The sequence below is a fragment of the Ascochyta rabiei genome, chromosome 4 (genome assembly GCF_004011695.2).
Source record: "Ascochyta rabiei chromosome 4, complete sequence".
Taxonomy (NCBI): domain Eukaryota; kingdom Fungi; phylum Ascomycota; class Dothideomycetes; order Pleosporales; family Didymellaceae; genus Ascochyta; species Ascochyta rabiei.
Genome location: NC_082408.1, coordinates 1,589,695 through 1,614,599, shown reverse-complemented (window position 1 = coordinate 1,614,599; position 24,905 = coordinate 1,589,695). Strand labels below are relative to the sequence as shown.

Sequence of the window (24,905 nt, the reverse complement as noted above, 5' to 3'; positions counted from 1 at the left end):
CCACCACCATAACAACGACAACAGCAGCAATCGCGAGGAGACCCATGAAGCGGATACAATCCATCGTTGGTGATGACAGTGGTATTTCGCACTCCGTTGACATTCTCGGCTTGTTTGAAGAACCACGGATCTGGTCTCAAGCTCTCACAGGTAGCTTTCTCCACTGTATTCCTGGTTCTGTACGAGCAGAGTATACTGATGGCGGAAGAGAGCAGAAAGCTAACGTGACACAGGTCCAGGATACCTCAACCTCGGGCCCACGGGCGCCATCACTACTCCCAACCTTGCGGTAGACCACGGCGAAGGACAAAGCAATCTCATTGGCGACGAGCCCTGGTGACATCTCCGGCGCAAGCTCCACGCACAACGTACATTCGAAAGCACCCTAGCTCTTGGAGCATCAGGCGTAAGCTGAGATAGTATACCTCCCCAAGGGCCAAGACCACGGTGCCGAGTGACGGGACAAGACCAGTACCTGCGAAACGGTAGATCTGCGCATGCGCATTGCAGCCTATGGCGACCCAAAGTCTTCGAGAGGCTCGACCTCACCCCAGTTAGCTTCGAGTGTTCGGCAATGTCCTACAAACACTCTGTAAAGGATCAGTTGCATGGAACATGCGAGCAAGCAACGCAGGCGGCATCATCGAGCTGAATGTCCGGACGAGCAGCAACCATAAACACTATCGTGCAAGGCCAAGGGCATACGGACAGCATGCAAATGATGGAGCAGTAACCATCTTTCGCAAGCGGTCACCCGACTTGTCGGTCAAGCGCTCACACCCCACCCCATCCGTGACCTCTTCTTCGTATGTAAGCTGGGCGCGCCTACGACAACGGAAGTACAGCGGCGGTAACGTGCTGAGAATAATTACGTCTTGAGCGACAAGATGACAGAAGGCAGGCTATTATGAGCCGCTGTCTACAGATCAACTCAACTGCAAAGTCACATCCCTTGCGCAGCTTTGGCTGAACAGTCGAGTTGGCACGCTGGCGCGACGAGGATGTCTAAGAGGTGGCCACACAAAAGCCGATGCATGTGAATTTGAAGCACTGCTGCCTCCTAACAGCACCGACCGGAGATTGAAGGTCGAAGCATGCGTTGAGGTTGTCCGTGAACCAAGACCTTGAGGTAGGCGTTCAAGTAAGAGAAGAGCCAGCTAATAGTTTTCGACAGAACGCATCTCTGAACATGTTCCCGCAGTCTTACCAGACTCTGGCTAGCCGAGTACCCTCTGGTCGGCGTCCAGGGTTCGGGAAATGCGATGAACAAATGCGTGCAACCATCATGAAGACGCCTCCACGATTGCTGTTCGACATCTGGAGCATGGATGTTGATCGCCAAGCAACGGCAATGTTTCAACTGTTACTGAAGAATGTTTGAAGTTTGGCACGAAGGTTGTCTGCCATTGTGTGCAGATGGATATACACACGTCATGAGCGACAAACGCAGTCATTTTCGGAGAGTCGATGAACCGTTCTCATCCGTCCCGTTGACGAACATAAAGGGAGAACATGCGGGTGTGTAAAACACCTTTATGTTGCTCCTTACCATCGACCTGCGGCATGTATGTGTAACGCGGCAATACTGCAGCGTCCCTCGAACCTTCGAATCTTGGACAAGACAAACATTCACAACCGGCCAGGCGGGAAAGTTCCAAGACGATATCTGGTCTGGACGACAAGACATGTTGCAGTCCTTGATAAGCGGTTGTCAGAAACCACGTAGATGCTGCCATGAAATCCATCCCGAGGGTCGGATGTCCTCGGAGGTGATTTAGCAATTCCATGGTGCTGGTACCAGATAACGAAAGTCTTTACCAGGCTGTCCATGCGAACGGGACGCATCTGCCACCAGCAAACCATGCGACCATGTCTTCAATTCGAATCGCTACGACGGCACCAGGCATGCACACGACAGGGTGCGACACCTTCGTAACGGAGAGTCGATAACAAGTATTCGGTTGCATAGCGCAGACACATCCGGTTCGCGTACGCATTGAGCAAGAAAAGTCGCCTTTGGTCATTGCGTGCACCCAGCTTGCTCCGAAATGTCGATCTTGGGATCCATGCCGGGTGTTGCTTGCAAGTAGCGGTCAAGCCTGTCGGCAGCCGCGTGTACCACCACGATGTACTTCATCATCCAAGGCCCATACGATGCAGTGGGTCTTTTGTACATCAGTCGGCGCTCTTTGGCTGTGCCTCAGAGTGGCAACGCCATCAGCAGAGCTACTCATACCAAGATGTACGCCTACGTCCGATGCCCGCATGATATGCCAGCCGTACGATGTCCCCACCCAGATGCCAATACGAGCATACTGGTTGCACTGCAGCTCAGCAAGAGCAAACAAGTTCCCTTCGTCTTGTGGATATCTGCAGATGGACGTTGCATTGCCAGCCCCTGCGCTCAGGAAAGTAGTGCGCTCGAAGCAATTTCTTCCTGCCCATCCTAGCCAGTCTCAGCGCAGGCATTGCGTATCCCATGGCGTCCTGTGTTGGCTTGCAAGCCCCCTGGATGCTGTCGTGTAGAAGAGCGGGGTTGGTAGGTGATGCTGCGGAAGCCGAATTGCTACGCAGCTACGCAGCTCTGCAGGCGTGAGAGATACACCCACTCTCTCATTCGAGGGGCTCCATGCTCTGAATGAAGAACAAGTGTTCGTTCCGTTGAGTACGCGCCGTGGTGGTGGTTGCGGTCGGTCGGGTAGCCGATTCGAAAAGAGGTTTTGAGCGGTGCAAGAACGTCGCGTCTCAGCAAAACGGGATCGAGGTTGGCCGCGCTTTCTATCGATCAACATCAGAAGCGTGTGGTAGCTCTACACGTCGAGGCTGTCGGCATATGGACATGTTTGAGTGGCGGTGGTGTTGAAGGTAGAGGGGGCGAGGAAGCGACTGGGTGGAGGGGGGCACATTCAACGTGCAAACAGACTCGACGGCGTGCTATCGCGAAAACCAGCCCCCAAGGTCGCCAGCAATGAGCTCGAGGATGAGCGGAGCACAGCGTCGATAAGACCTCGATGAGTAAGATCATCATGCAAGGCTCTACGCTAAGACGTTTGTTCCTCGGTTCGTTCAATGTGCACGAGGACTTGCCTCGATGCGGGAACACAACCAGACACCTTGCGTGATGGTGTGGGGAAGGGGGTTTAGGTAGCTTCATAGTTGCACGCAGGGCGCGAGCTATTTGAATGGGATTGGACATCATCAAGGGTGCACAGGCAAGCTGGTTCGAGGTATAGGTAAGCATCGCCCCCGATCACAGCACTTCACTATGAGCACAAGAGCTCACATTTGTACAGATAGCTTCATGGTCTCAATGACATTGATATACCAGCCATTGCAGTTCTCAGGAATGCCTTTGTGAACATGTTGCCTTGCTTCAGCGGCAGCGTGGTGCCAAGCGAAGGGTTCCTTTCCGTTGTCCTGCCCGCACGCACGCCCATTTTAGCTCCCTCAACCTTAACCTCACAGCAACTCAACTGCCCCTCGAAGCTGACTGGCGCAGAACAGCTCACATACACAGTACTTCCACACAACTGCTTCAAGCGCCACCTCAGACGCCATTCGCAAAGTTGGCAGGGTATGGTATCCAGACCAGAGCCTCTGAACTACATGTTCGTACACAATGCAGCTACCTGCAGCAGCCAAACGAGACCCTCGCAGACGCGTCGAGACCCGTGCTTGTGACTGCCAGCCCCAAGAAGTAATTTCGAACGCTCAATGGTGCCCCTGGGTCACGCAAAGGACATGTCTCGTCGCGGATCGTGTATACAAGAGCTCAGCTACCTCTCCTGGAGACTATGCACTCTGCGAAGCCGAACCCGAGTATTACGGGATGCGTTGACAACACAGTCGCAGGCTCTCGCCCCTTACATGTCTCGGTATCTTCGACAGGTGATCAGGCATCTTGGGCACGCATCTAACATCCAAGGGGCATTTGGGTGCTGTTCGATGTCACGGTGAGCTTGTTGAAGCGACGAGACAGACAAGCGCTCTTCAAAGGGTTACTACGACAAGGCCTTGCTAAGTTTTCCATGTGACAAGCCATCGTACGCGCTTAGGCCATGAGCATCGAATTACTCTTAGTACCTCAGTATTACCACTCACAGGTGAATTGAGCATGCTGATTTATCCAGCTTACTCTTTTTCCGGTAAAAGCGTCCTCACTTACGAAAGTAATAAAAGAATCGCCCTCTTATTGGTACATTCAATATCTATCTCAAGACATTGGACACAACCGGACTGAAGCAGCTATACGTCTTCTCGTACCCAGGAACCACAGTGTAATTGGACGTCGGCCAAGGGCCAGGTACTGTTCATGTTCAGCCAACGTGAAGCATCGCGCAACAAAGCTTGTCGGCTTGTCAATCGCCAGCTGTGTCTGACCTTGATCACCTCTACTGATCTGCAGTGGCACCGTCAAAAACTTCGACTTGTTCAGTCATTGAACCTTCGGCGTCGTCACTTCTGTCAACCGAGAACCGGAAGTCGTTAAGCAGCTCCTCGAAAATAAAAGGGCTTCACATCTCCGACCCCACAGTTGTACAATAAGTACATGTACTATTCGGCCCTGCGTATCAATACAACCTGCTGCGCTCGATTTCCGCTCACCAGTTGCGTCCAACTCCGCCTTGCAAGGTTATTGACATGTAGCAATAAGAATGGCGCACGAGTTCATCATTAAAGCTCCAATCTTACTTTGGAAGTCAAGTGTGTGCGTTGGGACCTCACCAATACACACCCATGACCATGACGGGGTAATGTATGGTTGCGGCTTTCGTTATCAGTGTGCCAGATTTTTTCCGCTGTTCCTTTCTGTCAAGCTTGTTTTGTCATTCATTTTCTCATGCTGTATCCTTAAGCAAGTTGCAATTTCTCGTTTACGACTTCAACTTTTAGTAAGTCTTGTTTGGTTTTCCTTCGCAACCCGCTACCCTGAGCTCAGCCAAGGTAGTATTGATGTGTCCAGCACCTAGACCAAGACACCCCAGCATACACAGTCTTTTCCTAAAGGTACTCCGACAAGGCGTACACAGCTCGAAACATACTCTGTCTGCTCGGCTTATACGCAAGATCTCCCTTGGCGATCACGCGTAGAGAGCTGGTTACTATCTAAACCCGCTATCTCCTCTTCCGGACACGCAGAAGTTACTGCCGAATCTCGAAGCCAAAAGCCCTGTCTAGATCTCTGTTACCTGTCAGTCGCCCTAGGCTTCGAGTGCCGATCCTTGGACCCACCCCTTTGGGCGTCGCTCGCCAATCCGCGGTGAACACGCCGCGCACGTGATCCAGTCCAGCACTCCACGTATATCTGGAACTCCCACCCATCACTCCCCCACTCTCTGTCCACTTGAGCAAGATACAGAAGGCGTCAACTTTGGCGCAACTTGCAAGCCACGCATCTTCAGCATCAAACAGCTCAGCCAAGCGGCGCCTCGCTCTCTCACCTGGATACCGCGCGTCGGACAGTCCTACCAGCAGTGGGGAAACTACCTACAGCCGTACAGAAACTCGGAGGTAAGCTTCCTTCAGCTCCTTCAATGTGCTCCTATTTTGCGCAAGTCTGACACTGTCATAGTCACCACCTTCACTGTCTAGTCTGGTCATTATCCTTCCTAGAGGTTTTGATACGAGTCGACGCAGGCTTTGTTGCCCAGCTCTTTGCATTGTCATCTTGACTTGTAGAGACCTGCGCGTCACTTATTTCTAGCCCCGCGTCGAGTGCTCACAGACGGATGCCGCGGTCGAGCTCTCCTGCTCTTTCCATTTCCCATCGCGCTAGTTGCCTCCGCACGTTTGCCTTATCCAGCCCCACACTAGCAAGCTCAGGCAGCTTGACGAAAGAGCTATTGTACTCCAGACAATTAGCTCTTGAGTCTCTGGAGCTCTCTGCGCAGCTCAGTCGTCTTTCACGTCGAGATTGCAGTCCGCACACTCAGCACATAGGCGTGGCCTTGGCAGCCCCATTCTGCTGTACGCATCTGGAGGCGAGCGCACCGTTGCCAGCGTGATCGTGAGTTCAATCTGGTCAGCAGACTAGCCTGCCCCTTTGGTGTTTACACGCGACAACACGGCTTTTCCTTCGCCTCCACTCCCGCCTCCCACCTCACTCGCGCCCCTGCCTCTTCCACGATCAAAAGGTATGTTCCGCTTCAGTACGCCCCACTTATGCACACTTCCTCTTCAGAACATACGACTCGTCTCGGGAGGGTCCCCTCTGGAGATGCTAGCCCTGGCCCTGATTGTTATTGCTCCTCTGCTGCACCGCTCCACAACACGCTCAGCGCCTACTAACACTTTATTGGTCGCATCTTTTCGCTTTGAAAGCTCCGTTACAATTGGGTAGAAAACCTCAGCACCAGGTATGTCAAGCCCTACCTTTACTTATTATGTATCGTACTAATATGGAGCAGTATTTCATCACCTGTCTTTTTGTTCTCGACCATGTCTTTCCACAGCAACGCACTGCGAGAGATCTCTCTTTGTGGAGATACCAAGGACACCACTGCTCGCAGCATCCCTCAAGACATCCCTCACGCTGGTGTCGGCAGGCAGACAGAATCCATCAAGGGCTTCGTCAAGCAAGAGGAAACTCCCGCTAGGAAACGCAAGCGCGACGAGACGCTCAAGTTCCAATCGCGTCATGATCAGCCTGCCGTTAATGCCGCTCAAGGCGCAGACATGGACCACATCCACTTCAGCGAACCGTTCAGTGGCTTCAACTACACGTCGGCTAACGCCTACATGCGCAATGACCACTTCCACCTCAACGGTACCAACGATACATCTTATCCGAGCGTGTACAGTTCTGGAAACGGCGGTGGATACTACAACCACGAATTTCCAACATCCTCTGGCTTGGTCCGCACTTTGTCGGGTGACACTCTCACTCCCGATACTTTCGTTCTCGATGGTGGACCTGATTACTATGGCGCTACAAACGAAGATCATGCAGACATCAAGCTTGAAGACGCTCGCGACTCACATACTGTGAGTGCCACCCCTGCTGAGGAACGCGACTTCGTTGCGAGCGATTCTGAGGAGGAGCGTCCTCGTAAGGCCGCTAAAATCAACAAGGATGGTGCTCCTCGAAAACCGCGCCAGCCACGTGCAAAGCTCCTGAAGTGGAACGACGAAGATTGGAAGAATGTGTGCCTCGGTATTGTCTGGGCTTGCGGAGAGACTGGGGTTCAAATTCCCTTTGACCAAGCTGCGCAGGTCGTTGGCGAAAAGTGCACCGCTGGCGCCCTGCAACAGGCTCTCCTCAAGCTCCGAGGCAAGCAGATTGCCGATGGCTACCAAATTCCAAATCTCAAGATGGCGTGGACGCGGAAGAGCAGAAACGCTGCGTCTGGTGCACAGGCAAGGCCTTCTGAAGAACCTGAAGCTAACAGACCTCGCAAGAAGCCCACGCGCATGGAGGCGACCCAGTCCCTCATCGTCACGTTGCCGCGCGCCTACAATGATCAAGACCGTCAAGGTATTGTTCAACCATACAAATGGAAGAAGCCGCCGGGCAAGGTCAGGTCTAGTATGCTGCGAAGCTCTACTGACGCGATGCACGAAGGTCCGGCTGAAGGATCTGCCTCCTCTGGATTCTCTCACCACGTGCCTCATCACCAAAACGATGTCACAAACTTCTCGTACACGAAGCCTGAGATGATTCAGACGTCCCAGCCTTCCCTTTTGACGAATCTTTTGCAGACTCATCGCCGTGGTAACGTCAGTCGCGGCAGTGGAACCCTGACTGCCAACCCTGCTGGAGACGCTCAGGGAGATGTTGCGATCTTCGACTACGTCAATAACACTCAAGACTCGTCTCCCATGCTGCATTGGTTTGGCGATGACGCTCAGACTCCAGCTGCTTCCCAAGACACCGAATACCTCCCTGCTACGCCGATGACTAGCCACCAGTTCTACAGCTCTCCTCCCGCAACGCCTTTTGGCAATAACATCGGATTCCTTCAGGGTATGGTCATCGGCGGTAGAGAGTTCGCCGACCTTCTCACCACTGAAGGCCTTCACGACTACGGTAACAGCTTTGCCGATGCCACCGACGACGTCTTCACCTCCTAGGTAGTGGAGACCTTGTCGACTACCTCCAGGCTCAGAAATGTTGCGCAGCTTCTGGTTTCTTTAAACTATCATGAACACTTCCAGGGGGATTTGGGTCGGCAAGACAGTGATTTGGGAAGGATTTAATTTTGGAGTTCTTGGGTGGGCCTGGGGGTTTTTACATCTTTACGAGTACTATAAGCTATCCACGATTCAAGGATAGCGCTGTATGCAGTAAGCATACTACCATTCACGACTTTCCCCATACTGAAACGGTGATCACGTCCACGCCTTCACACTCCCTCGCTCTAATACACCCGATCTCCCCACTACCATACACCTACAGACCCCCCACACCAAGCCTCAGAAGCCGAATCGTACTAAGACCATGGGTTCGAACCACTCCAAGCACGCCGAAGTCTCCAAGGACCCCTACCGCGCCCTTGCCGATCAAGCAGCATTACGTATCAACGTGCAGTACCCGCACGGCACCGGGCCAGACAAAATCGCAGCCGGCGAGCACAACGGCAAAGACCCGTCCCTCGCCATGTTCGGCAAGAAAGAAGCAGGGAAGTATGCCTAGGATCAGGAATTCTACGATAGGCCGTTCGAACATCGTCCACGGCGGCTGAGCGGGGAGAGAGTGGGGGAGCGCGATGGACGGCGTGCGAAGAGCGAAAAAAAAAAAAAAAAAGGAGTGGGATGGCGGGGATGGTTCCGGAAGTCAGCGCTCGCGAAATAGGAACGGAAAGGTGCATCCTGAACGGGGCGGTGCTCGGGACGGTGAATGCGTGTATACTCCTGTCGCAGACGAGGGGCGTCGGCTGCCGCTGGCTGAAGATGAGGCGTTGAGGGGAGACGGAAGACGGCTTGATGGGGGGAAGGGTGGGAAGCATGAGGTTCGTGGAGGAGATGCGAAAGGCGGAGCAAGGGGGAGCGTAGAGATTGATAGAGAGAGACATGCCTGGGTTCGCCATAAGCACTGAGTGTGTGATTCTGGATAGTGGGATATTGTGGCTTTTGTCTTCTGCAAGGCTTGTAATGGATGGTATGCACCGATGTATTTTTTAAGGGGGTTCTTCTTGTTCTTGTTCTTGTTCTTCTTCTTCTTCTTCTTCTTCTTCTTCTTCTTCTTCTTCTTCTTCTTCTTCTTCTTCTTCTTCTTCTTCTTCTTCTTCTTCTTCTTCTTCTTCCTCTTCTTCTTCTTCTTCTTCTTCCTCTTCTTCTTCTTCTTCTTCCTTCCTTTCTTCTACCATCTCACGCCACAGACCAGCTGACGCACGCCCGTAGCAGAGCTTGCATGCATCGCTCAATCACCGCTGAATCGCAACGCTGCAAGCACCACACATGAACCCCGACGCACTCCCTACCTCCAGGCGCCCGCAGTGACCAACCGACCGACCGCGACGCGACATAGCACGTCCGCCGGCTTCGCGGGGATCGCCATGGATCTGCAAGGATCTGGATCTTGATGGTCTAGAGAAGCGGGGTGTTGACGCATACCAGTTCACGATGCATACAAGCTACTACAAGCCCACGAGGAGGAACGAGGAAGTGAGGCGGCATTCTGTCTTCTGTGCCTTGTAACGTAACGGCGCGATTGGGGTCCTCGCTCATTGTGTACTGATACGATGTCGTTGGAGAGCAGAAACCTTGCGTGCGTATACGGAGAAAAGCACTCATTGTGCGTATGGACTGGTGACAGTCGAGAGGCTACCGATTGGAGGACATGTTCGGGCTGTAGAAAAGACTCAATGCACGAGAAAACAATTGGTATTAACAAAACAGCCAATTTTTCAGCAGCAGCAGCTGTTTGATGGGAATACGCTACTTTCCACTTCATTTCATTCCGTTCCGTTCAACACATATGCAAGGACTTTTTTCTACGCCTTCATCTTCTTGTCGCCGCTCTTTCTCCGCGCCTTCTTGTCCGCGCCGTTCACTTTGGGGCTCTTAGCAGGCGAAGCTGCGACTTCGGGCTTAGGTGCTGCCTTTTTCTTGTCTGCGCTGTTGGCTTTGGCTTTGGGAGACTTGACGGGCGTGACTTCTGCGACAGCGACGGCGCTCTCGGTCTTGCCAGCCTTCTTGCCTTTGCCGTCTTTCTTCGTGACCTTGACGTCTGCGACTACGACGTCCTCGACAGGCTTGGCCTCGGACTTGCCTTTGGCGGATTTGGCAGCTGAGGGCGACACCGCGGCCTCCTTCCCAGCAACCTCCTTACCACCGCCCTTCTTCTCCTTTGGCTTGGACTCTTTGGTGGCCTTTGTCGGGTCTGCCTTGGGATCCCTGCCCTTGCGTCTTGCGTCTCTGGCCTGGCCGCGCTCGATGTATGCGTTGTCCTCCTCGTCATCAAAGCCGCCGAAGTCATCCTCTTCTTGCTCCTCCTCTTCAGTGAGGATGGGCGTCTTGTCGACGTACTCGTCCTGCGCGACAGAGGGCTTGCCGTTGGCAGACTGGTTGGCACCGACGGCATTGGGGGGTGTGGGGCCAATCTTCTTGAACTTGGAAACGAAGAAACCGTCGACGTTGTAGGTGTGGGGGTAGTATCTCCGTGTCATCTAACAGTAGTTAGTAGGTGTTTTTGAGCTTATTGGGAAAGATGATTTACCTTCATGGAGGGGTGGAAGATCTTGCCACCAATCTTTGTGAAGCCCTCCTTACCAAACGTAAGGCCGGTCTCGACGAGCTTGACATTGGGTCGCTTGTTCAGCGCGTATTGTACGACCTGCTCGTTCTCCTCTACGGTGACAGAACATGTAGAGTATACGATGTAGCCACCGGTCTTGCTGTGGTGGTCGACGGAGTCGATGGCTGCAAGGATCAGCTGCTTCTGCAAGTGAGGCAACTTCATGAAATCGGCCTCGGTCTTGTTGGTCTTGACACTGGCATCCTTTGCAATGACACCAGTACCAGAGCATGGCGCGTCGAGCAGGACTCGGTCGAATCCACCCATGACCTTGGGGAACTCGAGAGCAGAGTAGTTGCACACGATGCTGTTCCTCACGCCGAGACGGTGAATGTTACCAATCAGACCCTTGGAACGCTCTTTGCTGGCATCGTTGGCGAAGATGCACCCAGTGTTCTTCATCAGAGCAGCCAAATGCGTCGTCTTACCACCGGGAGCAGCAGCCATATCGAGCACGCGCTCGTTCTCCTGAGGCGCGAGAGCCATGACGGGCAGGAACGAGGAAGCAGCCTGGAGAATGTATTGACCAGCCAAGTACTCGGGGGTGGCACCAAGCGGTACTTGGGCGTCGAAGATCTGCAGACCGACCTTGGACCACTTGCCAACGGGCTCGAGCTGGACACCACGGTTGATAAGCGACTGCGCGAGTTCACGACGATGTGTGCGGAGGGTGTTGGTACGGATGACAATGGGTCTGGGCGTCTCGTTGGCCTCGAAGAAGGCAAAAGCTTCGCGAGCAGGGAACAGGCCGAGCAGCTTGTCGGCAAGGAACTCGGAGTAGCCGTAGTACGAGCAGATGTCCTTCAGCAGCTGTGCGCGGTATTCTGCGCGGTCGCGGCCCGGTTCTGCCAGGTTCTTGAAGTCGTCGAGCACGCGGACGGTGTCGTTGAGTCGTGTTCGCAGGAGCTGGATGTCTTGTGTGACGAGGTTGGAGATCTTGCGGCCATCCTCATCCTCTTCGTCCTCCAGCACCTTCGGCCTGTCACCGGCTGCAATGTTGGTCTGCAAGTTTCCTTCCTCGAGTTCGGCCTGTGCCTCGGCTTCTTCAATGGCCCGTTGCATGTCCAGCTTCCGCGACAAACCCTCAATGTTGGCTGCTGTGAGCTGCTCCTCCACGTCGCCGTCCTCGTCGTCCGACCACATGCCAACCTTGGTGGGTTCCTCGTCCGAGTCGAAGTCGTCTTCGTCGATCTCGCTGTCGTCCTCAGAGGCGCTGCCGAGGGCATCGAGTCCGGTGACCTTGACATTGCCTGCAACACCCTCCATGGCATCTGAGTCATCGATATCGTCTGAGAAGTCGTCTTCATCGTCGGAAACCGGCGGCGGCGCAGACTTCTTCGCAGGCTTAGCGGCCTTGACAGGCTTTGCAGCACCCTTCTTGGCGGCACCGTTGGTCGCTGCAGCTTTCTTGGACACAGGCGCCGCCTTGGCCTTTGCCTTTTCCCTGGCCTCCATCCTCCGCCTCTTCTGCTCCTTGGGCACGGGCGCCTCGTAGTCTTTTCTCTTGCGCGTGACGAGCGCTTCGTCGAGGGGCTCGGGCATGCCCTGCTTCTTCTTATTCTTCATGCCACCCATGATTGCGGATGTGTCTGTGTGTCTGTGGGGGGTGAGGGGGTGGAAAGAGGGTTTAGATTGAGAAGTGGTGTTTCACGCCCGGCCGCTGCGACTTGGAACTTTCACTTTTTTTAGAGCTTACCGCCCAGGAGTTCGGCAGAATCCAGCCCACTAGCGCCCCCGCCCGCTCAGAGGAGACGGAAGCGACGATGTCATCGCCGGCCAAGCTGTCAACACCAACACGTTGCGCATATCTTCTGGTACCCACCGACACAGCACCGGTTTAGTTTGTTGCTTTGATAGCTGCCGTAATTGTCTGGCGCCTCCCACTGGATTATCATTTTACCATCTCCCCTCTTACCACCACCACTTCGACCACCACCACCACCATGTCCGAACTCACCTTCTGCAAGACGTTCCTCGGAGCAATCGATTCGCGCCCGGTCAAGCTGTCATCCGACTACGTGTCCGACGCGCGAACCTACCCAGCTACAGGCGTTGTACGACTTCCCTCCCCCCGCTGCCCTCTCTCGACCCGCCAAAACTGATCACCACCAAAAAGCCCATCCTCCCCCGTCTGCCGCAGGGCCACCCGCAGCGACCCAACCCCAAAGCCACACAAGATGCCCCCTCGACCTCGGCCGTCAACATCAGCCTCAAGCCCATGAAACCCACCACCCCGACACTGCCTCTCTCCGCCGTCGACCCGGCCAAAACCTCCGTCTACGACCTCAAGCAGCAGTACAGCACAGCGACCAGCATACCCGCGACCAAGATCAAGATCCTGTACAAGAAGAAGCCCGTCACCGACTCCAAGCTGATCAGCGAAGTTATTGGCGCAGAAGCAGGCGCGGATGTAGAGTTTGGCGTCATGGTCATGGGCGGCGCGGCGGCAGGAGGCGCGTCGACACCAAGCGCAGAGTCGCCGGTCGCGAGCCCGGCAGCCGTGGCGCCAAGTGAGAGCGACAAAGGCTTGGCTGGGGCTGGGGCTGGGACTGGGGCTGGAGCTGGAGCGAGCGTAGGAGCTGTCGGGGGTGCGGCGGCGGTGGGGCCGAGTGGGAAGGAGGTGGTAGCTACCGACGAATTCTGGGCTGATTTGAACAACTTTGTTCTGCAGAGAATAAAGGACGAGCACGAAGGCGAGAGGCTGGTGGGCGTCTTCAGGAAGGCCTGGCAAGCTGATCGGTGATTGTTTGAAAGAGATCGATAAGCATACCACCTCACATAACCTCCCATTGCATCACATCACAATACATCATGCGGGCGGATGGTATCAATAAAGTCGTTCATCTGTGATATTTCGCCAGGTCTGTCGTCACCAGGGTTGGGACAAGCCTTGCAACCTACAGCACTGGCGCTGTACACCATCACGAGTCCACTACGGTCAGCTCGCCGCAGGACTAACCCTAGGTCGCTATGCCATTCCATCTGTACCGGCCAAAACGCAAACTCGGCTTCATTTCGTCATAGTCATTGCCAAAACAAATCACCCTAATGCTTGCTTTTGGGTGCGCGAAATCGACAAACACACAAGCGACACGCTTATCGGCCCTTGGAGACGCGGGACTTGATGTTGTCGAACTCGATGTCGTCGGCGTCGTTGGCCTGGATGTCGGCGGCGAGACCGTTGAGGGCGCGCTTGATGGCCTCCTTGGAGGAGCTGTACATCATGCGGGGCTGCAGGGCGTCAGTAGTCGTTCGCCTGGCTCACTTGGTGACGATAGCCGCCTGAGACTCACGTATTGCGGCGCATCATCGGGGGTCCACGAGATGAAGGTGATCTTGGAGCGTGTGCCCTCGCCGCCGTCAAGCTCGTACTCGACGTCGAAGACAGCGTAGCGGCCGCCGATGCCCTCCTTGCCCTTGCGGTCCTTGCTCTTGGCGTTGAGGAGCTTCTCGCGGAAGACGGACCAGTCAGCCTCCTTGGATGTCTCCTCGACGACAATCTCCTTCCAGTCGTCGCTGATCCTGTAGATGATCCACTTGATGTCCTTGCCGAGCTTGAGCTCGTTGAAGGCGCTGATGCACTCGGGCGCGACGGAGACACTGGAGTGCGCAGATTAGCGGGGTGCCTTGGGACGGGCATGGACGTGGCGGTGTAGGGCGCGGGCATGTGTGGAGAGAACGTGGGGGAGGGGGGCGCCATGCGACAGCTTGTCACGCATCAAACTGCATGAGCCGTGGTACGTACCCGGACTGAGCCTGTTCACGTGCTGTTAGCGCTGTCCGTCGTCGTTCGCGGTCTGAGGAGCCCTACCATGATGTGTTGTGTGTTGCGTGTAGTGGGGAAGCGTTATAGCTTTATCGTACTGTGCTGCCTGTCAGCGTCGTCGTCGTCGTCGTCATCGTCATCGCCTGCGCGCAGTAGGCGCGGCATTGCAGTGATCAGGTGGGTGCCTGGAGCGGGAGGGGGCTGCTTACGTCAATTGGGGAGGATGGAGGAACTGCGCAAGTAAGGAGAGGGAGAGATAGATGGGCTGACGGAGGTGGGTGCGAAAAGGGTGGGGCACTGTCTAGAGGGGCAAGCAGGCGCAAATGCCGTCTGCCCCAGCAACCGCGCCACTTATTGGCCACATGAGCTAGGATCCTTGTCTACACAACCCACGGTCAACCAGGTCATCAAGACATAGCAAGGCGTCTTCTGCGGGAACAGCCATCTCTCGTTAACCGTACGACTCCCCGTCGCACTGCACCTGTACAGTCTTCCACAGATGCTTTCACATCTTACCACTGCTCTCCAGGATACATGGTGAACTCTTTGTAGTAACCTCAGCAGCGCAAGAGTGTGCGTTTGAACGTGTTTATTATTCTTTGGTCACTTTTACATCTTGTCCTTCCCAGGAGTCCTTCTAAATACACATGATATCGTACAACAATCAAAGCAAATGCTACGCTTTTCGTACAGGTAATTATGAAGACAGGCGAGAACAGGAGCGGAGTACCAACCCAATGTCGTGTATACGAACCGTCGCTGGGAAAGACTTGGATACTAAAGAGGGTATAGAGAAAAGGCGTGAGAAGCGAATGACATGGCTACTTCAATCGACTTCTCACATTCCCATCATACCTCCCATTCCGGCCATGGGGTTTCCGCCTGCGCCGCCCATCGGGCTGGGGTTCTTCTCGACGGCCTCGACAATCGCAACCTCGGTGGTTCCGAGAAGAGAAGCAACACCGCTAGCATCGACGAGAGCGGTACGGACGACCTTGAAGGGATCGAGGATACCCGCGTCAATCATGTTGACATACTCGCCTGTGGCGCTGTTGAAGCCCTTGTTGAAGTCGCCGCCAAACTCATCGGTAAGCTTGCCAACAACAACGGAGCCCTCAGCACCGGCGTTCTCGACAATCTTGCGGGCGGGGTGGGTAATGGCGTTCTTGACAATGGTGATACCAAGCTGCTGGTCGAAGTTGGCGGCCTTGACGTTCTTAAGAGCGTTGACGGAAGCCTTGAGGAGACCAGTGCCACCACCGGGGAGGATGCCCTCCTCGACGGCAGCGCGGGTGGCGTTGAGGGCGTCGACGATGCGGTCCTTCTTCTCACCAACCTCAACCTCCGAGGCACCGCCGACCTTGATGACGGCAACGCCACCGGAGAGTTTGGCAAGACGCTCCTGAAGCTTCTCCTTCTCGTACTCGGAGGTGGAGGGGTCGGCCATGACACCGCGGATCTGCTCGCAGCGCTGGGAGACGGCGTCCTTGCTGCCGTCACCGTTGAGGAAGATGGTGTCCTCCTTGGTGATGGTGATAGCACCGGTGGAACCAAGCATCTCGGCGGTTGCCTTCTCGAGCTTGATGTCGAGGTCGTCGCTGAAGACGGTAGCGTTTGTCAGGACGGCAAGGTCGCCGAGGATGGACTTGCGGTTGTCACCGAAGCCAGGAGCCTTGACGGCGGCGACCTGGAGCTGACCACGCAGCTTGTTGAGAATGCAGACGGCAAGGGCCTCACCGTCAATGTCCTCAGCAATGATGACAAGCGGGCGGCGCTGCTGCTGGGAGGCCTCGAGAGCGGGGATGATGTCCTGGACAGCAGAGATCTTCTTCTCGGAGAGGAGGATCAAGGGCTTCTCGAACTCGACCTTGGAGCTCTTGGCGTCGGTAATGAAGTAGGGAGAGATGTAACCGCGGTCGAACTTCATTCCCTCGGTGATCTCGAGCTCGTCCTCGATGGTCTTGCCCTCCTTGACGGTGATGACACCCTCCTTGCCAACCTTCTCCATGGCGTTGGAGAGGAGCTTGCCAATGTGGGTGTCGCCGTTGGCGGAGATGGTGGCAACCTGGGAGATCTCCTCGCTGGTGGTGATCTCCTTCTTGTTTGCGCGCAGGTACTCGACAACAGCCTCGACGGCGGCCTGGGTTCCGCGCCTCAGGTCCATGGGGTTGCATCCAGCAGCGACGTTCTTGACGGTCTCGGAGAAGATGGCGCGGGCGAGGACGGTGGCGGTTGTGGTACCGTCACCGGCGACCTCGTTGGTCTTGGAGGCAACATCCTGGAGCAGACGCGCACCGAGGTTCTCGAACTTGTCCTCGAGGGTGATGGCCTTGGAGACGGTCACACCATCTAAGTTAGGTCAGCAATAGGTCGCAGACGTGTGTCGTGCGCATGACATACCCTTTGTGATCTTGGGCGAGCCGTAGCTGGACTCGATGAGGACGTTGCGACCCTTGGGGCCGAGCGTTGTCGAGACAGCGCGGGCGATTGTGTCGACACCCTTGAGCAGGGCGGCGCGTCCCTCGACACCGAACTTGAGCTCCTGTCATCACTGTCAGCGTCTGCAGCTCTCGTGGTGTTGTGTGCGATGGTTGCAATGCCGTACCTTGTGGGCAAATCTCTGTTGCTGGAGGTTGAAGCTCCTGGAGCTGGCCTTCAGAGCGGAAGTCCGCGCGCGGGCTGTGAAAGCTCTCTGCATTGTGGGGAATTGGATGTGTGTGCGGGAAGTAAACTCAGTTCTTGCTCCCAGACTCCGGCCTAATGCAAGATACGAGGAAGAGATGAGGATGGGGGAGGAGGTGAAGAGGATTGCGGAGATGATAGCTGGACTTCGACAATGTTCTTGAAATTTGCTGGAAACATCGAGAAGCGGTTAGGCCAGAATGCGATCCCAGCGCGGCTATTTCCCTCGGCTTTATGGCCGTCATCGCTTCCGACTGCACAATCCATCGCCGTCCTGGAAGAGACCCACAGTCAGGGAAGCAAGAGCAGTTGGCAAGTTACAGCGCGAACGTTCCAAGTCATTGCATCAGTCATGGCCGGCCATGTAGCAGCTAAAACACAAATAGCTCTCAATTCGTAGGTCACATGGTATATGTCTACTATGTACACACTCAACACCCTAGAAACACAGACGCAAAAGGATTGGACGCTATGCACTTGCATTTGACAGTCACCCATCATTCAACAAAGCACCCCCTAGAAATCTAACCACCTCACCTCTCTGTTGCAACTCACTCCCTCACCTCCCCGCGTCTAGAGCATACCAAGCGCAAAGCCAAGAGCACCAAGACCCATACCCGCCGCAGCAGTCACGACAGGCGCGGCGTTCTGCGTCTGCTGCGGTCCAATGCTCGTCGTAAGCACCGACGTACCAGAGGTGGTCACAAGGATGGTGCCCGAAGCGGTGGCAGAGGCGGCGGACGAGACAGCAGTCGAGGCAACTGAGCTGGCGCTGGCCGAGTTAAAAGAGCTCTGAACCGTAAAGTTACAGCGCGTCAGGACCTCCCGAACGTCATTGTCGTCGTCGTCGTCGTCGTCATCGTTGTCGTCGTCGGTGTCGGTGTCGAACTGCCGGACGCAGGCCTCGCAGGCTGGGATCAAAGTGCTGGCATTGGAAGCATTGCAGATGCACTGGAGCTCGGCATTGTCGTTGTCTAAAAGACCTGTTAGTTCACGTTGTCGATAAGATGGGCTTTCCCAAACCATTCTGGTTGTCGCAGTCTCGGGCGATTGTGACCACCTGGGCGCACACCTGTGTGCACTGCTGGGGTATGTCATCCTGGCTGATGTCCTGAGCCGCAACAATGGCGGTCAAGGTGGCAACGATGGCGAGCTTCTGGAAGAGCATTGTGGCTGGTCTTTCAAGAGTATGAGAGTTGTGTGATGTAGCGAGGTGTTTGTGAGGCTGATCTGTGTGTTATCGAGTTGCTGCTCGTTCTGACGACACTTGAAGCTGTGGACGAAGCTAGACTATATACTCACCTCCTGGCCCATGGTCAGCAAATATCGCCATGCTATACGCCAAGTCCGAGACCAGACTTCACAAGTGATCCTGCTGCGGAAATGCTTGGGCATCTCTGATCATGTCCGGGTATGCTTGGGCTCACGAGAAAATGACGGCTGCCAAGTGGCCGAAGTCAATGATATGTGTGGCCGTTCAGCGCAAAGCTGCTAGGAACACGCCACAACTTACGCACCTCGACAACGAAGCCTTGCATAATCCAAGCATTGCGCTTTGTTTCGAGACACGGTTGACGACTGCCGGCAGCCGGGCACTGTTACACGAACGACAATGGTGTTTGGCGACATGCCGCTAGGCGAGGAGCCGAGACGCTAAGCAAGGCTGTTCTTCGTGGCATCTTTGCGGCTGTGTTCGCTGAGAGGGCCTGGAGATCTGGAGGATTTTCCAACTTTCCCGTATGGGGTGAGCGTGCGGGACGATGTGTGGCTCGGCCTGACGCGCAAGCTGCCACTGACCAGCGAGTTGCGTTTGTATGTATTGTGTGTCTTGCAAAGCCTTAAGAACACGCAACCACAACTCCACTGACGAGTGATCACTTACCCTGCGTCTGAGAAGGCCTCGTGGTACACGAAAATAGCAACAGAGATGGGACAGACCGTTAGCACCAAGCAAGTGATTACTGGAACGCCTGATGGATTCCTCAGGAGGGTTGAATCGTATCTCTAATCCAGTATGGCAGGGTGGCCTTGTTGTCCAGTCCAGGAGCGGTCAGTCGAGGCACGTAAGTCAGACCTTGGAGTATACCAGCTACGCAGCCTTTGCTTCAATGTAAGACATTGGTAGGCAGCCGTCTGGCGGAAGAGGTTGGTCGAGCAGTAACGATAATGCGGCATTACTGAAAGCGGTAACTCGGACCAACTGAAGGACCTTCGCAGTCGAACATGACGGGCATGCGTGTCTGTAATAGGAGATGTGAGCATTGCTTCTCCAAAAGTTGTGTTGATTACATCGCGCTCCGATGGCAAATGTATTTAAGATACGCGGAATTCAGACCTCCATGTTCTGATTTATGGTGCCCTGTGACACTGGTATACACGACGTATGACATAACCCCTCGCTCTGTTGAGCGAAAACGCCATCGTTGAGCTGCACCCTTTACGCTTCGACATTAGCCGGACGTGCTTGCCGCACATTGGACATTGGGTGCTGCTGCCGACGTCGCCAGACTGTCATCGTCGATGTTGTTGCTGCTTGCTCCCACAAATAACGAAGAGCCGTCTGTCGATCATGCTCGGTAGAGTATCCGACCCGACAGCCCTACAACATCCAAGCTTGGTCTTTTGTACCAGACAAATTCGCGAAGGTTGTGAATTGCCGTTCCGATCTCGATCCTGACAGCGCGGATTCCATGCACTAACCCAATTTGAAGGCTACAGGACAGTCACGGGTCGATCGTCACAATTTTCGTCGATTCTCGGTGCGTGTAAAGTCTAGACTTCCCCCAAGGCCTTCTAGGTGCCCATCTGGCGCAAGGCACGCTGTTCTTTCGAAGTAGCAAAGCGCTTTAGAACTTGACAATCCACATGACGTCAGTGGTGTCTCCCACTCTGTGTTCACTGAATCTGTCTACTGCCACAAGCCCTTCCCACCCAAACGTTGCTGCAAAGCGACCATGGATGCGTTCATGCCCTTCGACGTCAACTCGGAGGCGCTAAACGATGTCGACTGGTATGATCTGCGGGCCTTCTGCAATCTCGTATGCTAATGCGCAGTAGGTCTAAGACTTCTATAGGGCCGCACGACTCCTGGTGTTCATCGCTCAAATGTCTCGTCAACTCATGCGTCTTGCCCATGTCTCACTGCGCCGCCATCTTCTGGGGAAGCGATCTTACTGTTATCGGGAACGCGGCGTGGAACAAAGCGCGAGGCAAATTGGACGGGCAGGGCACAAGCGCACTTCAAAGCTACAAAGCAGAGGCACTCAGCACTCTGCAGCGGGTCGTGCGCGGTAGGACCGTCAAGGTAGGTAAGGATCAAGCCCTGTCTTTCCAGTTAAGTGCTTCATCTCATCACACCTTTACAGACGCCAGGTTTTTTCTGGATCAATTCAGTAACGAGGATGCTGAAGATGCTGAGGCACAGATCCACCTCAGCACCCTTCTTGACGACAAAGGCAGCCGTCAAGGGGTCTTGGCGCAACTCATGCGTAACACTAACGTGGAAACGTACACTGGACTTGAAGGTCTCGGCAAACTAGCCTCCAGGAATCCAGCAAAAACCGACAGCCACCCCGGTAGCGACAGGCCGTACGGAAAAAGTAATGATGGACAAGCCGATGCAATGCAGACACAGCTCTTCCAGCGATTTGCCGAACTATTGCCAAATGGACTGGCGATTCTTGATAAAGAGCTTGAGGCTATCTTCGTCAACGACGGCTTTTTCAGACTCACGACAAACAAGATGGCCAATGAGTTTCGCGCCTGGCCCGAGAGCATTCATCCGGACGATTATGATCGAGTCATGTCCGCATATCGCAAGGCCTTCTCTAAACGGGAAGACCTTCGGATTGAATTCCGGTGTACCAGCGAAGCCGCAGGCGAGAAAGGGGAGTGGAGGCTGTTCCTGTTCAGACCGCTCAACGAGGATCCTGAGGCCGGATTCATCTGTGCAGTTGTTGATATCACCGAGATCAAACAAGCCCAGCTGACCCAAGAGAAAGCCGCTACCGAAGCCCAGGACAGGAAAGAACAACAGGAACGGTTCATCGACATGGTCTCCCACGAGATTCGAAATCCGCTCAGCGCAGTCATGCATCTGGCCGAAGAAGTCAAAGACATTACACGCGAGCTTAGCTCTGGCCATGCAGACATTGAGGACCAACTATCAGACATCTTGGATGCTGCTGATACGATATTACTTTGTGTTTCACATCAAAACACCCTGGTAGACGATATTCTTTCATTTTCAAAGCTAGATTCCATGATGCTGTCTCTGGTGCCCCGTGGTAAGCCATCATCCCCACGCCTTTGACTTGCGGACTGACCAAATCCAGTGGTACGACCTAAATGGGAGTTTTCTCAAGCGCTCAAAGTTTTCCAGTCGGAGTTCAAAGCAAAGAGTATCAAGTTCCACTACGCTATGGACATCTCCTACGATGATCAAAAAGTCGACCATGTTGTTGCGGATATCAACAGGATGAAGCAAGGTACTGTCCTTGACGCAATGCGAATGCTCTTACTGACCTTTTAGTGCTGGTAAATTTGATTACAAATGCTGTCAAGTTCACTTCCCGTAAGAAGGGTAGCAAGTCGATTACGGTCTCCATGGGAGCCTCAACAAAACGTCCGACTTCGTATCCGCCTAACGTTATATACTTCGGTCAAGACAAAGAATCCTTTCACGTGGACTCCACCAAATCCTCTGAATGGGGTACTGGTGATGTCTTCTATCTCATGGTAGCTGTCAAGGACTCAGGCATCGGAATCAGTAAAGACGATCAAGCCAAGCTGTTTGAGAGATTCAGACAAGCAACACCCAAAACACAGGAGAAATACGGCGGCTCTGGACTTGGACTCTTCATCTCTCGTAAACGTAAGTACGATTCATTGCTCATGTAGCTTGCGCTAACACCTGTCACAGTATGCCAGCTGCACGGTGGTGATATTGGTGTGAGTTCTAAGGAAGGCGATGGATCAACATTCGGTTTCTTCTTCAAGGTGCGACGATCCAACGGTTCTAGCGAGGATGGAAGGCCGCTGTTATCGTTACGTAGCAACTCTGAAAATCCAGGACTTTCCAATCAACGAGCGCAAACACCACGACCGGGCTACAGCCGGTCCAATTCGCAGCTTCCAGACATCAAGGAAAGGACGAGCGAACAGGACAGAAAGGAAGTCAAACTGGAAGCTAAAGACAGCGAGGGCGAGAGTCAAGACAAGAAGGATGAATCTCACGTCAACGGCGAAAGTTTTGGGTTAGGCACATTGACAAGTCACACAGGTGTAGATGTTGACAATGTCGATCCAAGCCTTAAGAACCCACCTACCGAGTACTTTCCCGAAGCCCACCCTGAATCTACCGAGGATAACCGCTATCACGAGACCAAGAGCGTTGCCAACCAAATCACTCCTCTCCAAGAAGGTAACGACAATAATGTATCATACACGGAATCAGGCGAAAGCAAACGGCAAAAAGCGGCTGCTCACAAAGCCCATCAAGTACAAGGAACCCGACGCTCGGAAGACAAGCGCACCCTTCTCCTTGTTGAAGACAACCTCATCAACCAGAAGGTCCTTCGTCGGCAGCTGCAAGCGCGTGGGTTTGAAGTTTTTGTCGCAAACAACGGACAAGAAGCCATCGACGCTGTATTTGAGCGCGGGGCGACGGCTGCCCAAGACCAGCATAACCGAAATTACTTCGATTGCATCCTCATGGACCAGGAGATGCCAGTCAAAGACGGAAACCAGGCGACAACGGAGATCAGGCAGTTGCAGGACGATGGCAAAGCCGGGTATAGCAAGATCCTCGGCGTCAGCGCCAACGTGCGCGAGGCGCAGCGAAACAGCATGCGAGAGGCAGGCATGGATGATCTTATTAGCAAGCCGTTCAAGGTCGAGGATCTCATCAAGAAAATCGACGGCTTGACAATCGGAGATGAGGAGGTGAAATCAGCCAAAGAGGCGAAGCGAGAGACGAAGGATGCGCAACTGATGAAAGGGGAGAGCGAGACGCAGCAGGAGGAGAAACGAGAGGGTGGTCAGCAAGAGGGGAAGCCCGGCCAAGAACAACAAGAGAAGAGAGAAGTCGAGCAGAACGAGGCGAGAGAAAAGAGAGAAGCAGGAGACAAGAGAGGAGAGGGAGAGCAAGGGTTGGAGAAGAAAGGGTAGCATGTTAACTTGTGGCGATGAGCTTGCATCGCGTTGTGATTTAGCGTGTGTCTGGGGGAACTTGACGGAGTGGGCGTAATTGCATTTGCGGGAAAGATGTATACGACGACGGGCCGGACGATGGCACGGCCTAGCACGGCACGAGCATGATATCCCCTGACCGACTGTTTGGATTATGTTGAAAGTTTTATCATACGCTTCTTATAGTTGCTGTGAGAATAGACTGTGTTGTTCGATCGTACTGCCGCTGTGCGTTCAACTTCCACGACCTCCTAATCCCGATCCCATGCACGCACATGAACATGCGAATCTGGTACCTACCTGCATCCACCGACCCACTCATCACTTGCTCGTCGTACTACCCTTTCAACCCGCCATCGATCTCCAGCACACTCCCATTGACATAGCGGGCCTCCTCCCCCATCAAAAACACCACCACATCCGCCACCTCCTCGGGCGTGCCCAACCGCTCCAACGCATTCCCCGTGCGCATCCTCTCGACCGCCTCCCCACCCTTGACAATCCCCGCATTCGTAGGCGTGTCAATGTACCCCGGCGCCACGCAATTCACGCGAATCCCCGCGGGCCCCAGCTCGAGCGCCAGCGACTTGGACATGCCGATGAGCCCGAACTTGGTGGTGCAGTAGACGGACTGCAGCGCGGAGCCGCGGATGCCGCTGATGGAGCTGACGTTTACGACTGCGCTGCCGCGGCGCAGATGTGGCAGGCAGGCGCGCGTGACGAGGAACACGCCCTTGAGGTTCGTGTTGACCAGCTTGTCCCAGTATGCGTCTGTGGTGGAGCGGAGCGGGATCGAGGTCGGGTTTACGCCGGCGCAGTTGAAGACGTGGTCGATGCCGCCGAGGGTTTGCACGGCGTTGGCGACGAAGGCGTCGACTTGCGCTGTGTTGCCTACGTCGACGGCTTGCGTGTACGTCTGTGTTTGTGCGGCTGAGGCGAGGTCGGCGAGAGAGGTGGCGTTGATGTCGCAGATGGCTAGTTTGGCGCCGAGAGAGGAGAACTTCAGCGCCGTCGCGCGCCTGTGCCCGTCATTCGCGGTGAGTGGGAGTGTCCTGTAGAGGAGGGGCCGTGAGGGGCGGTGTCGTACCCAATACCACTTCCTCCACCAGTTATGAGGACTACTTTGTCTTGGAACTGCTTTGCCATTATGGGGACTGTGGCTGGGGCTACTGCTGAGAATATGCGGTGGTCAGCGAAGACGAAGGACGAACACAAACAAGCAAACTTGAGCTCTGACGGGCGTGAGACAATTCATCATCATGCAGGCCGAGTGATGATGTTTGTTTGCGGAGAAGTGGGGTGAAGTGGGATGGATGATGCATGACTCGCGTATCGCGCAGTCTGCCTTATCTAGTTGACGGACTATTGGGGCAGGTCCTCACTCATTTTGCCTAAGAAAGAAATGTGAACGTGGGCACCAAGTTGAAGTATGCAACAACCTAGATTGCCATTGCTTCTTGATTTTCAGTCAAAGTATATCGTACAGCTGAAGCGAAGCGGAAGGAAGGCGACCAGAAGCTGTGCACCTGGCGC

At 54.5% G+C, this 24,905-nt stretch overlaps 8 protein-coding genes across 8 annotated transcripts, besides 10 other annotated features; 3 read left to right on the top strand and 5 right to left on the bottom strand.

The window, feature by feature from the left end:
* Positions 1–3,445: 3,445 nt before the first annotated feature.
* Positions 3,446–3,474: a tandem repeat.
* A 2,964-nt stretch (positions 3,475–6,438) lies between these two features.
* Positions 6,439–8,070, top strand: EKO05_0002951 (uncharacterized protein; the record flags this gene model as incomplete). The annotated part of the gene is made up of 1 exon (XM_038945177.1): positions 6,439–8,070. One exon carries the CDS (start codon positions 6,439–6,441, stop codon positions 8,068–8,070), a length of 1,632 nt encoding a protein of 543 aa, XP_038801517.1.
* A 656-nt stretch (positions 8,071–8,726) lies between these two features.
* Positions 8,727–8,743: a tandem repeat.
* A 382-nt stretch (positions 8,744–9,125) lies between these two features.
* Positions 9,126–9,300: a tandem repeat.
* A 632-nt stretch (positions 9,301–9,932) lies between these two features.
* On the bottom strand, positions 9,933–12,310 carry EKO05_0002950 (25S rRNA (cytosine(2870)-C(5))-methyltransferase; the record flags this gene model as incomplete). Its single annotated transcript, XM_038937929.1, has 2 exons — positions 9,933–10,607; positions 10,658–12,310. 2 exons carry the CDS (start codon positions 12,308–12,310, stop codon positions 9,933–9,935), a joined length of 2,328 nt encoding a protein of 775 aa, XP_038801515.1.
* Positions 12,311–12,648: 338 nt separating this feature from the next.
* Positions 12,649–12,679: a tandem repeat.
* Positions 12,679–13,478, top strand: EKO05_0002949 (uncharacterized protein; the record flags this gene model as incomplete). Its single annotated transcript, XM_038938045.1, has 2 exons — positions 12,679–12,789; positions 12,852–13,478. The coding sequence occupies 2 exons, from the start codon at positions 12,679–12,681 to the stop codon at positions 13,476–13,478; spliced, it is 738 nt and encodes a 245-aa protein (XP_038801514.1).
* Positions 13,265–13,300: a tandem repeat.
* A 27-nt stretch (positions 13,479–13,505) lies between the features above and the next one.
* Positions 13,506–13,547: a tandem repeat.
* Positions 13,548–13,831: 284 nt separating this feature from the next.
* Positions 13,832–14,549, bottom strand: EKO05_0002948 (uncharacterized protein; the record flags this gene model as incomplete). Its single annotated transcript, XM_059636053.1, has 4 exons — positions 13,832–13,966; positions 14,029–14,335; positions 14,481–14,491; positions 14,547–14,549. The coding sequence occupies 4 exons, from the start codon at positions 14,547–14,549 to the stop codon at positions 13,832–13,834; spliced, it is 456 nt and encodes a 151-aa protein (XP_059492036.1).
* Positions 14,550–14,614: 65 nt separating this feature from the next.
* Positions 14,615–14,643: a tandem repeat.
* A 696-nt stretch (positions 14,644–15,339) lies between these two features.
* Positions 15,340–17,199, bottom strand: EKO05_0002947 (chaperonin; the record flags this gene model as incomplete). The annotated part of the gene is made up of 3 exons (XM_038937719.1): positions 15,340–16,850; positions 16,902–17,043; positions 17,107–17,199. The coding sequence occupies 3 exons, from the start codon at positions 17,197–17,199 to the stop codon at positions 15,340–15,342; spliced, it is 1,746 nt and encodes a 581-aa protein (XP_038801512.1).
* A 73-nt stretch (positions 17,200–17,272) lies between these two features.
* Positions 17,273–17,322: a tandem repeat.
* Positions 17,323–17,756: 434 nt separating this feature from the next.
* Positions 17,757–18,351, bottom strand: EKO05_0002946 (uncharacterized protein; the record flags this gene model as incomplete). Its single annotated transcript, XM_038937779.1, has 2 exons — positions 17,757–18,157; positions 18,207–18,351. 2 exons carry the CDS (start codon positions 18,349–18,351, stop codon positions 17,757–17,759), a joined length of 546 nt encoding a protein of 181 aa, XP_038801511.1.
* Positions 18,021–18,057: a tandem repeat.
* Positions 18,352–20,137: 1,786 nt separating the features above from the next.
* Positions 20,138–23,351, top strand: EKO05_0002945 (uncharacterized protein; the record flags this gene model as incomplete). The annotated part of the gene is made up of 6 exons (XM_038938142.1): positions 20,138–20,193; positions 20,241–20,491; positions 20,549–21,469; positions 21,518–21,670; positions 21,715–22,056; positions 22,105–23,351. 6 exons carry the CDS (start codon positions 20,138–20,140, stop codon positions 23,349–23,351), a joined length of 2,970 nt encoding a protein of 989 aa, XP_038801510.1.
* Positions 23,244–23,321: a tandem repeat.
* Positions 23,352–23,709: 358 nt separating the features above from the next.
* EKO05_0002944 (uncharacterized protein) lies at positions 23,710–24,518 on the bottom strand (the record flags this gene model as incomplete). Its single annotated transcript, XM_038937959.1, has 2 exons — positions 23,710–24,391; positions 24,460–24,518. 2 exons carry the CDS (start codon positions 24,516–24,518, stop codon positions 23,710–23,712), a joined length of 741 nt encoding a protein of 246 aa, XP_038801509.1.
* Positions 24,519–24,905: the final 387 nt, after the last annotated feature.